Below are 12,241 nucleotides of genomic sequence, written 5' to 3'. Positions count from 1 at the left end.
GTCAGTCTCCAGTGCTGACTGTGCTCATTAATAAATATGCTAAAACAGGAGCAAACTTGCTGTAAGACCAACTAGATCTGTGCATTTCAAAAATTTAATAAATGCTGTTTGTTTATGACTCCGTTTAGAAACACGTAATTAAGAAACTATTGCCAATTAAACTCTATCAACTTTGAGGTAATTAATACCAACTTTTGGACTTGACATATGGAAAGGGATTTCTGTCCCTCTAGAGCTCAGTTTGCATCATTATAAAAGGTATGGTTTATTAAATAAATTTTACTGGGCCAAAATGTTGTTCCTCCCAGTATGAGAAAAGGAGGCTGGAGCTTGCTTTGAGACAGATGTTATCAACAGCATCAAAAATTACTGGAGACAAGGAACAGCTTGTCTGGAAAAGCAAAATCATGTCAACTCTTCCTGTTTTCCTGGTTTGACCCAAACAGCTCTTCTGGCCATTTTACCCAACATACTGTGAACACTCTAAGATTAAAATCGAGGTACTTACAGCATTCAGGGAAGCTAAAGACAGAACAAAACTGAAGTAGTCACTACTGTACACATCTCTGTTCTTCATAAATTTCAAGTTTTCATCTCTCACCATCTATGAAAGTAAGAGAAAGCAAAAAAAAATGTTGTCAAAATACGCTTCTCTAACTAAAACTTCATCTTTTATGTAAATGTGTGGTGTTTAAAAATCAGTGTCAAACTTACTCTGTTTCTTCTGAATCACTACTTCAGCAGAGGGAAAAATACATACAGGAGACTTAGAGGATCTGGTATAAAACCAGTGATTTTCTTTCAAAGATATTACAAAACAACAGATGACGGACTTAATCATTTGGCCATTAAGGGAAAAAAGGAAGAAATTGCAGTTAAATTCTATTTTTTGCTTGTTTTTAATACACAAGCAAAGAGAACACTCCTCAAATCAGAAAGGCTTGCCTACCAAATTTAGATGCAGAGAACAAGGACTCCTGGTGTAATTACAAGCTGCAGCCACAATGAGGTATTAAATGCCAAGTCCTTCTTTTTTCAAATGAGATTTTGCTGAAAGACTCTCAATAAATTTGAGCCAAGTTCTGTTCATTGTAACAACACAATCCCAGATACAAGAATACCCAAAGTGGCTGTTAATGCCCTGAAACAGCCCATGTGGAGGGCCAGACACAGCCTGCAGGGTTTATTCTCCCTGAGTGTGTGATGCAGGCTCTCTTCACTGCTCCTCCTCTTTCTACATTCTTGTCAACTCAAGAACTTGAGGATCACTGTAATTTGCCATCATCTCCATTACTCCTCAAGTGTACTCCAAATGAAGCACCTTCTCTGCTGTTGTCTCTCCCTGCCTGCATGCTGACTGCTGCCAGCTCTCATGTTTGATTCATCTGCCTGCAGTTTCTTCAAAGCAAAGAATTGATGGGCCTGTTTTGTGAGAAGGTACAGCAAAACTTACAATAAGATATCACTAAATAGCTTGTTAGTAACTTCATGTCAGAATCCTGAACTGCTCTCTAGTTTTGCTACAAGGGAATGACTTCAATTCTCTTTAGAAGTTACTGTGTTTCTTTCACTGAGTGCTCAAATTTTACATGAGCAGAATTTTGTTGCCACTTTCAGGGTGCTCTACCTGATATATCCGCACAGGCATTTTCTCTACAAAAAGTCCTTTTTTCTCTCCTTTCCGAACCAGCTTAGTCAAGATGGAGAGACGGTCACTGTTGGGCCTGTGGGGTCGAGGGGATGACTGGGGTGAAATTTCTGGTGAAGAGGGAGCAGATCTGAAATAAAAACAAGCTGGAGGTGAATAAAGAAATCCTACAACAAATCTATGGTTTAGGTATAAAATACCAGTGCAGCCAGAGTGATCTTAAGGTAATTTTGATGACAGCCTGAATGTTTCTCGAGGCTGTCAGTCCGCTTGAACTTGCTGCAATAGTTAATAGTTAACAAGCAGCTTAAAAACCAACCCAAAACAACAGAAGGGTGAATACAGGACAGAAATCACTCAACTCTTAGTTGTGGAGACAGGTCTAGGTATGAATATGAGAGAAACCTTTATGGATGCAAGAGGAACTTACAAGGAGAGGTCCTCAGCCTCCTGTCGCACGACACTGACTCTGCTCTTCTTGGGGAGGACAGGAGAGTTCTGCTCAGACACCCTCTGGTAGAACAGCATGTAGGCGTTCCAGTAGCGCCGGCGCACGTCGGGGTAGGGGTTTGCTGTGGGGAAAAAAAAGGCCCTTGAAGGTTTAGGACCTTTCCCATTCCTATGTGGAAGCAAAACTGGGGGTACAAGTAATGTGAACTGCAGCAGTGTAAATTTGTCAGGTCAAAACATCAGCCTGTGTCAGTGATTAAAGCTGTCTGAACTATGAAACAGGTGAATATTGGAAATGTACTTGGAATAAATTCCTTAAAGCATTGAAAAATTCAACAATATGATGCCACACAGTTTTCTATGAAGTCACTAGCCTAAAATAAGGGCTCTTTTATGTTTGGTTGGGGTTTTTTAAAAACTACACTAACAAGGTGCCATTTTGCTTTCCATTAAGTCTACAAAGTGCTGAACAATATGGTTCAATTCATATTAGGCCATACACAAGCTGTTCTGTCCTTCAGTAAAGGGAAGGCTTTAGGGAAAAAACGGTTCAGGAGGATTATTAGTCCAAGTAACTCAAAGTACCTATAATGGACTAAGCTCTACTGCTACTGAAATCAGTAGGAAATATGAAGCTACTGTAAATCAGTCTGTATTTCTGCTTACATTGATCATAGACTTTAGGCCTGTACTCTCCACCAAAACATTCATATTCCAGGGTTTCATCAGTCAAATCAAATTCTTCAACAACGGTGTCATTAAATTTATACCACTTTCCTTTTCCACATCCTCTGTGATCAAAACAGAACAGAAACAGAACAGAAACAACGTTAGTTGATTGTCTCAGTAAAAATAACAAACCACCCTGAATAGCCTAGAAGTGACAAGCCTGAACTCGCATTTGTTTTGACAGTGAGAAGAAAGCTTAGTTCAACTGATGTCAAAGCTGCATTTTAAAAAATAACCTTGATTAAAACTATGAGAAGCTCAGTGCCACAGGAAGCCCTTAAACTGTAACACAACGTACACAAGAATTAATGAGCATTTTATTCTACGATGTCCCATATCACCGTGTCATTGTGTTGAGAAAGGGAGGAGTGGTTCCAGTAGAGCTCTGGATGGCTCCATGCACCTTCTCAGAACAAGAAGCCTTTAGACAGCTCTCAAACCTCCCCCACAAACCTTCTTGCCCGTTACCTCCTGTCCTTGATGAAGGAGTAGTAGTGCCCTGCATGAGCCTGGCCGCTGTGGACGATCACACCCACCAGCTCGTAGTTTTCTGTAGGGGCGACTTTCTTCCTCGGGGAGCCTCCTCCTCCTCCCTGGTCTGTGCTCCTGCCGTTTTCCCCCACTTCTGAGGACGAGTCCTGACGAGCCATCCCTGACACAGTGTAAGGCTCCATGTTCAGCATCCAGGGAAACTGTTTGAAGAGAGATTTTGGATTAATCGATGTCGCAGTGTGTACACGCTTTGTGTAATTTTATGAGAATGGTATCAGTACTTCCCACATTGGGAACACCAAAGGAAAAAAATGGAACTTCTTATGCTTATTACAGAGATACTAAAAAATTCTCTTTAAGGAGGTGTTTTGCCTTGCTTTCTGAAAGGACCCTGAGAATGCTGTAAACAAGGAAAGCTCTAAGGAAAAAAACTTATTTTCTGTAGCACTACCACATTGTGAGTGTACCACCTACTCAAAATCCCTGCATCAAAACGTGGGGAAAAGAAGGAGAAATGAACAGGAAGAATGAGAGTCCATTACACAGTGTAGGGGGGGAAGGCACCACCAAGAAAGGTTTTCTTACCCTTATTTGTTCATCATATTTAATAGAACGGCCGCTCTCCCAGTCAAAGCCAAATCTCATCAGGTGGATCACCAGCAGGCTCGGCAAGACTTTAATGCAGGTCCGCTTCACTGTAGTTCTCTTGAAAAGAAACAAGAATATCACCTCCATCTGATACCCCAGGCAATCCTCAGCATCCTTCTAGAGATCCACAGTGGAAATCCAGCCATGGGAAGCAGGGTGTCCAGGATTTCTGGGATACATCTCAATATGTTACACAAAACTTTACCATCCTGCCATCCCTCAGAATTTTTAGTTTACAACATGAGTTACAGGCACTGAACCTTTTGTCTTCAATGCAGCAAGAGTGAGCAGCATCTAAGCATGGTTTCCATGACCATGTAATGATTAGAAAACATCAAACTGCACATGACTCTTCTTTTACAAAAATGAAGAATGAATACCTTTTCTTCACACTTTTCACAGTAGTATGCATTGCTTCCTTCCAGAACCTCTCCTCTAACAAACTGATCCAGTGATATTTCCAGGCTTTGACATGAAGTCACACCAAGGTTGAGAGCCATGAAGGCTTCCTCACGCTCATACCTAAATTCAAGAAGAAAAACAGATTAGGGCTTACCCAACTGGCAGGAACAAGACACAGGTTTAGGAAAGAATATTGCATTTTTCCCACAGCTACCAAAGCTGTGATGCTCACAGGGGCATTTTTCTACTTTCCAGTGCTACTTTGACCTGCATATTTTAATAGTTCTGGGAGCACATAACTTTGTAACTGAAGCACTAAATGTGACATTACCTGTGAGGACAGTCCTTGCAGATCTTCTGATCAGAGAAGATTCCTTGAAAAGTATTCTTAAATATTTGATCTCTTCCTATTTTCTGTTGGAGGTATAAAGTCAGACATCAGTTGGATATATTGCAGGGTGGAAGATCAAGAAATCAGTAGGAACTTTAAACTCCTGAATATTGTGCAGATTATTAAATAAGTCAAATGGCTCTCTGCCTTCTTTTCTAAAGATCAAAGTAAAAAGAGAAAAAAAGGTACCAAGGATATGCATATGAACCAGAAAAGAAATTGCTGAGGTTTTTACCTTGAGGTACTCATCCATTTGATCTATAAGACTGGTGAAGAACTCATAAGCATCCTGTTGCTCTCTAACATAAAGTTCCTTATTCCACATCTTGAAAATCTATATAAAATACAAATATATGTTCAAAGGTGGTTGTTTCATACATATATCACTAAGAAAAGTAATTTTTTAATATGAATTTGTTATTTAACATGTTTTGATTTTTTGAATTAGAACTTGCTTCATAAATTTTGCAATGAGAAAAAGCTGAATAAATGATTACTTTTTAGGTAGAAAAGCTATAGATTCTAAAAAAAAAAAGATGCAATACCTTCCAAAAGTTCTCAGGTACATAATACTGTAGCTTGCTTTCCATCAAATGACCAAAGAGAGATTGAACTTGATAGAACACATTATCATCAGGATTGTCTGTATCATCATCAATGGAAAGCAAGGCCTGGAAGGAAACAAATAACCTTATTAAATTGTTTTTTGGAAAAATCATTACTGTAAGCTGTCAGGGCACACAGCACTACAACTTAAAATTTATGTATTTATTGTGCATATTCCTACATACACAGTTGACTTTTTATTTTATAGCTTATTTACGAATGCTGCTAAGATGAAGTGGTTCAAGTGAAACTAATTCCAAAAAGAGGACTTTATTGGATGCTGAACTAATTACCTCAGGGAGACCAGGCTGCATATACAGCTGCTGGAAAACAGCATTCATGTAACAAGTAGCACCACCATTCTTCAGCCCCACAAATCCAGAAATGGAGCGACTGTCCACGGGTGGAAGGTACTAGAATGACAAACACATTTTTTGTCTCAATAACTTATAAAACCCATGAGACTCCAACAACATTCTCTAGCATTTAGAGCCACCTTTATACTGTAGAATCACAGAATGGTTTGAGTTGGAAGGGACTTTAATCCAGCTCCACGCCCCTGCCATGGGCAGGGACACCTCCCACTGTCCCAGGTTGCTCCCAGCCCCATCCAGCCTGGCCTGGGACACTTCCAGGGATCCAGGGACAGCCACAGCCTCCCTGAACACCCTGTGCCAGGGCCTCCCCACCCTCACAGGGAAAAGTTTCTTCCTAATATGTAACCTAACACAACTCTCCTTCAGTTTAAAAACATTCTCTCTTGAAGAATTTAAGGGAGATCCAGGAATACAAATTCTGAAAAACTGCAAGACCACAGTATGTGGTCATTTAAATATTTAACACATTGCACAACACTGTTGAAAATGGCCTAAAATGTAATAATAAATAAAATTTGTGATATTTAGGAAATATTTCTTCCTTACTCAGATAATAACAGACAAAGACATGCTGGAAGAAGATCAAATGTGTCTGTATTTATCCTTAGCTGCACTGTGTAATTTCAAATTGAAGACCATGGAAATTTCATGAATGAAGCAACAAAATAAAACCATGCAGAGAACTCCAAACCATGCAAACACAAATAAAAAAGGCTTCTTGCTTACATCAAACTCCTTGGTGAGTGCAGGGTCACACTGGTGGTGCATAGAAAGCAGCTCCTTTGTAATAAGCTGGAGATTGGAGGGTGAGCTATCAGCCAGCATTACCAGCACTTCATAAGCAGCTAATCTGCTGTCTGCTGTACTGCACCTGGAAAGAAAACCACATCTGAGATCTACTGGCTAGATGATTCAATTATTTCTAATTCCAAAGAGCTGTATTACTCAGAACAAGCAACAATTAATGTTCTGAAGAACGCTTTGAGTGATTAAACACTCCTGAGGGACTGCAGAGTGCTATTTTTTTCTTTTTTTTTTTTTTTCTTGGGGTAGGAAAATGGGGAAGAATCCAATGAGAAGAGTGGCAAGAGGAATACTCCTTTAAGCCGCCTTTACTGACATGGATAGACTTGTTAACATTCAGTAGCAAGGAAAAGGAGGTGCTCTAAAAGAGGACACAGAATTGGTTGCATGCCTGAGGACAAATAGACACAGATACTCTCAATCATGTAACGCTGATGGAGACAAAATGACTTTTTGTTACAGGGAGGAAAGTTTGGGAAGAGCTAAGCCAGACAAAATCTTTGCCACAAGAGATGAGCTTAGACCTGAGCTGGCCCAGTGCAAAACCTGCTCATGCTCCAATTTAGCCAACTTCCTAAGCAGTAATGAGCTAAAGGAATATTCTTTGGACTCATGAAATCAGCACTTAGTTGTGCCTGAAGTTCATCATTGATCTAACAAAGCACAGACTTTGAAGTCCAGAAATGCAAGGATATTGGATCACAAAAAATGGTATAAAATGCTATTTGGGAAGTGTAGAAAGCTGGAGAAATGCTCCTCCACTGGTATTATATCCTACTGTCTGCAGGATTTAATATTGACATTTGCATTCATGACATTCAAGACAAAACTCAACATCAATAAAAAAAAGGATTTTTACTTTGGATGGAAGTCTTGCTGACTGATTGCAGCACTGCCTGCTGGGGAATGGCTGTTCAGAATAATCCGGGATGCTCGGAACAGGAAATCATCCAACAATGGCTTAATCAGAGATGAACCTGAAACACAGCAATCCACACCTACTGTTAAATACTTACATTATCACTGCAAATGCCAAAAAGGTGTTTCATAACAACAAAAATCACTTCATAGCATCACATCAACAAATGTTCTATCAAATACTAAAGGTACTGCCAAAATCAGTTCTTACAGATCTGTATCGCTTCTGCTGATGTCTTCACAGGACTGTTAATGCAGAATCCACACCAGTCTAGGCAATTTAAAGAGGAATACTCACCAACCATTTCCTTCTCTGCCCCACAGAGTGACAGGAGAGTCTTGATGAGCCTCAAGTGTCCTGCTAGCAGGATGTTATCAGCCTCACTAGTCTCACACTCGGCCGTGCGGTTGGGCTCGAAATTGTCCAGCCAAGTGATCTCATCTTCCAGCATGGCAGCTGGGCTTATCTTCAGCTGCTCCATTTCTGATGCTGCAAGGGAGAAAAAAAAGGAACACAGTAAAAATTAGCAGCTTTGGAAATGTAGAATATAAATACAAAGAATTTCAAACGGTTTGGTAATGGTCTAGTTTTGCCTCTATGTGTATCAAGCAAACCATCCACCAAGGAACTCGGTTCACTCTCCAGAAGGAACGAGCTACCCAGTTCCAAGAACAGAGCATGCCAGGCACAGGACAGTCACTGGCAGGTCAGTCTCAGTTCAAGGGGCAGTAACCCCTTTCTGCAGGCAATTCTACATGTTTTCTAAAAAGGAAGGTAAGCTTGGAAGCTGCCATCAGAATGACTGAGTCACGTGTCTGCACATACTTACATGTCAGGTCATCCAGTAATTGACATCTCAGGTCAAAGTATTCTGTACACTGGGACAAAAGTCTGAAATAGATATAAATACAAGAAAGGTATACTTAAAATAATAAACTTTTCTCTAACCAGTTGTCTGTAAAGTCTGTGTGCTATGTCCATCTAGCCCAAAGCAGCACAACCATCTAGATGTGCTCCTGCATGCTGCAGCTTAAAAAAAAAATCCTTCCCAACAGCTACTTCTGAATGTTAGAAATCATATTTAATCCTCATTTCTTCTCTCATCTCATAGCAATTCTAGTTAGTTGTTCTAGCAGCTGACAATAAAACAACGTGCTTTAACTTCTCAGTTACTCCTCCAGAAATTGCAGGACGCCTTCTTCCAACACTTGCCAAGAGCTAATCCCTTTTTCCTCAGAGCTTCCACAGTGCTCCCCATTCCAAAATATGTCAAATTTGCTTTGTCAATAACCACAAGTGTGACTCACCTCTGGTTGATTCCTCTCATGATGCTGGTTGGTGACCAGAGAGGCAGCTGGGCCCCAAGAACAACGCTCAGGAGGAACTGGTTTGGCTTTTGTACGTCTGGGTGAGCTGATGTGTCTGTCTGGCTAAGGGTGTACAGCTGGTCACAGGCAACGCGACGAATCTGCAGCAGGGGCATTGGCAAACACCAGCAGTTACTGCAGGGCTGCAGAAATCCCCACACTCCTCTTATGTTAGAAATCTCACAGAAAAAATGGACATTGCAATGGTGCAAAGCAGGCTAGGAGCTCTGCACCCACCAGCCAGGGTGTTGGGAAATTTAACAAACCCTGTTCATCCTTGAGTGAAAATAGAACATCCAAGATAATATTAAATCAAAAATATTGATTTTTAGGAGGGTTCTGACACTTGAAATAAAATTTCAAAAGTTCAGAAGAATCCATTAAATTTTACCCGAATCAAAGTTACTTGAAACTTTCCCTAAAGTCTTAGTTTTACAGAATTTGTGTCACCAAAATTAGACTGTTTTCTTTAGAGTGGTCACAGCACAGTCCTGTGCATCTCATGGATGAAACAAGCCTAGAAAATGTAATACTACAGCATCTTCTATCAACCCATTACCAGATCCTAGAACTATTAACAATTATACAAAGGTTATTTATTCAAATGCTAGTATCTAGGAATACTTGCAATGAACAATTTTATATTCAGACTATATGAAATTATCAAGACATACACATTTCAGAAGGAGCATTTAGAAAGTTTTCAGAGGAAGATCCTCACCTCAGCACTTGGTGATCCAAGCAGAATATCAATGATGAAATCAGCAACACAAGGCAAATTGTAAAAAGATCCTGGAACAGAACAGTACCAGGCTATCTCATTAAAAATAATATTTTAAAATAAATCAGTTACAGTCTTGCATTAAAATGCCACAGGACCTAGAGGACATCAATACAGAAAAGCAATAAAGGCTATTTCCTGATCTCCTTCCCTCACCAGAGGCTGCCACCATGATAAAACAGCATTTTCCTTGCCTTCCTCCACCAGCAGTGTTTACACTTCCTATACACAAAGACTCAAGTACTCAACAGGAGCTATGCAAACAGCAACACTTACAGAATTACAGACTTCAAAGGCAGTGCAAATATTTATATTCTGGCAGTAAGTCAGCTTTCCCAAAACACTTCACCAAGGCACTGCACTACATGCTTTATTCCAGTCCTGGAAATCAAAAATCCCTGTAATTTGAAATGAAATGTTGTGTTTTCAGCTTGACCTGTCTCAGCTAACAAAGCTACAAGTTTCTCATTATTTTTTCTTCACTTGACTGTATCCAAAATCCTCTTCCCACCTGGCTTATACTCCAAATAGTGAATAATCCAATTTTTTCCCATACCTAGCTGCTGACTACGTAGCTGAAGGCAGGTTACTAGGAGAGACAAGGCTTCCCCAGCAATGAGAGCATCTTTGGTGGACACAGACTGCTGCCTCACACAGATCCCAGCGTGCAGCGCCGTGGGCTCCCCTTCGCTTCCCGAACTGCAGTTACTCCCTGCATTAAAACAAAACACAACAAGTGCTGTAATTCACTAAATTTTACTCAGATGTTTTCAGCTTTTGGTCAGTTCTCTGCAATTTAAAAACTTCTCTGAATGCCTGGTGAATGTAGATGAGTTTGCTCAGATTTTTTGTAATTTAAGTGTATAATGTCCCAAGCTGGAGGAGACCCAAGAGGATGAACATCCAATGAATTCAGCTTCACGCTCCTGAAGTGCTCAATTAAGATTAAACCGAATGCTTTTAGACTGATTTAGGGACACCCACCTGAGCTGCTAAGTCTGTTTCTAATCAAAGCAGGAAGGAGAGTGTTGCTCTCTTTGATGGGCTGACTACTTCCCACGAGGTCCAGGCGTCCTGCAGCAGCAGCCCACGAGAGGCGCATGAAACAAGCCACGGTGGAGGTGAAATCATTCACCTCCATGGTCTGCAGGAACAAGAAACAGCAGTTACCTCTGTGATAGCCAACAGTCTGTGTTAAACACAGGGATAACAGGAATGTGTCTTCTGGATCGTGTCAAATTGACATTTACATTTGTTTTCCTCTCTCTTCTCTATACAAGGATTCAAGAGTCTTTGTTCCCAATGAGAGATTAGTATTGCTATCTTAGGAGAAGTAATTAACTTGGTAATTGCCCAAGAGGATAGATCCTCTTACCACCTATCTGGAGGCAGGCATGCTGATTTCAGTCGTTCAATCCATTTGGGAAGCACTGCCCAACAACCTAACACAGCACACTTGTCACATTAACTATGAAGTTTCTTTCAACTGGACTCAATGGGCTTTCAAATAACTTTTTTAAGGTACAGAAAATAAAAAGTTTCCTTTTTCTCCACAGTATCATCAAGCAAATTTAATTTTTAATGAGCTATTTGAAAAAAAAACCTAAATTTATCCAATTCTTTCTGATTCAAAGTATCATGGATTATAAAGCTACAAGTTCAAGCAGCAATCTTCTCCTTTCAATTCACAGAAAATTATTAGGAGTAAGATCTTAAGAGTTAAGCATGACTGAAGATAAACCACAAGTAACATTTCTGTGTACATCTATTTCTTGTAAGCACTTTTGGGGTACTGCTTCCCTTTGTAGTGCCAAAATAATCCATGAGAATAAGTTAAAATTCAGATCAAGACTGGCAGAGAGACTGATGGTCAAGATTTTCAGAGGCTTTTACATGCAGCCAGGGCAAAAAACCTGTATAAAAGACATTGATTAAAAATCTCAGAGTTACATAGCTGTGGTTGGAGATGACACTGCTACATCAAAACCACCAAACACTTCCTTACTTGTATGGCAACTCTCGCAACTACTTGGAGATAAACCACAAGTAAGATTTCTATGTACATCTATTTCTTGTAAGCACTTTTGGGATACTGCTTCCCTTCGTAGTGCCAAAATAATTCATGAGAATAAGTTAAATTTCAGATCAAGGCTGGCAGAGAGACTGATGGTCAAGATTTTCAGAGGCTTTTACATGCAGCCAGGGCAAAAAACCTGTATAAAAGACTGATATAAAATCTCAGAGTTACACAGCTGTGGTTGGAGATGACACTGCTACATCAAAACCACCAAACACTTCCTCACTTGTATGGCAACTCGTGCAGCTGGGATGATTTCCTCCACCCTGATGGAGGACCTGTCAGACACAGAGAGCTGGCGGTAGGAGGACTTCTCCGGGGTCCCGCAGATGCTCATCTGCCTGCTGCCCTGCCGGCTCACGTTGCGGAAGGGCCGTGAGGACAGAGCTTCCACCCCATCCTTCATGAAATCCTCATCCAGCAGCGTGGGCAGGGTCTGGCCAACCAGCAAGAACCTGCATTCATGGAGTGAAAATATCAAGCTTGGATCTGAACGCTCGCGGAGTGAATGAAACACAACTCAAAGTACCAATTAACCTTAAGTGTTCTA

General features: G+C 40.5%; 1 protein-coding gene across 3 annotated transcripts in view; it reads right to left on the bottom strand.

The window, feature by feature from the left end:
• USP24 (ubiquitin specific peptidase 24) overlaps positions 1-12,241 on the bottom strand; it is a 61,061-nt gene that overhangs the window by 11,660 nt on the left and 37,160 nt on the right. For all 3 annotated transcript variants that reach the window (XM_063407012.1, XM_063407013.1, XM_063407014.1), the window contains 20 exons: positions 11,918-12,146; positions 10,599-10,758; positions 10,171-10,326; positions 9,555-9,625; positions 8,774-8,934; positions 8,296-8,357; positions 7,764-7,955; positions 7,407-7,524; positions 6,470-6,614; positions 5,660-5,779; positions 5,306-5,431; positions 4,996-5,094; positions 4,701-4,783; positions 4,348-4,489; positions 3,905-4,024; positions 3,296-3,519; positions 2,765-2,889; positions 2,079-2,220; positions 1,628-1,778; positions 509-604 (listed from right to left, as the gene is read on the bottom strand). In XM_063407012.1, the coding sequence (XP_063263082.1) occupies positions 509-604; positions 1,628-1,778; positions 2,079-2,220; positions 2,765-2,889; positions 3,296-3,519; positions 3,905-4,024; positions 4,348-4,489; positions 4,701-4,783; positions 4,996-5,094; positions 5,306-5,431; positions 5,660-5,779; positions 6,470-6,614; positions 7,407-7,524; positions 7,764-7,955; positions 8,296-8,357; positions 8,774-8,934; positions 9,555-9,625; positions 10,171-10,326; positions 10,599-10,758; positions 11,918-12,146 (2,722 nt within the window). The remainder of the gene's footprint in view (positions 1-508; positions 605-1,627; positions 1,779-2,078; positions 2,221-2,764; positions 2,890-3,295; positions 3,520-3,904; positions 4,025-4,347; positions 4,490-4,700; positions 4,784-4,995; positions 5,095-5,305; positions 5,432-5,659; positions 5,780-6,469; positions 6,615-7,406; positions 7,525-7,763; positions 7,956-8,295; positions 8,358-8,773; positions 8,935-9,554; positions 9,626-10,170; positions 10,327-10,598; positions 10,759-11,917; positions 12,147-12,241) is intronic.

This window comes from Prinia subflava, chromosome 10, assembly GCF_021018805.1.
Source record: "Prinia subflava isolate CZ2003 ecotype Zambia chromosome 10, Cam_Psub_1.2, whole genome shotgun sequence".
Lineage (NCBI taxonomy): Eukaryota > Metazoa > Chordata > Aves > Passeriformes > Cisticolidae > Prinia > Prinia subflava.
This window is presented reverse-complemented; position numbering and strand designations above follow the sequence as displayed.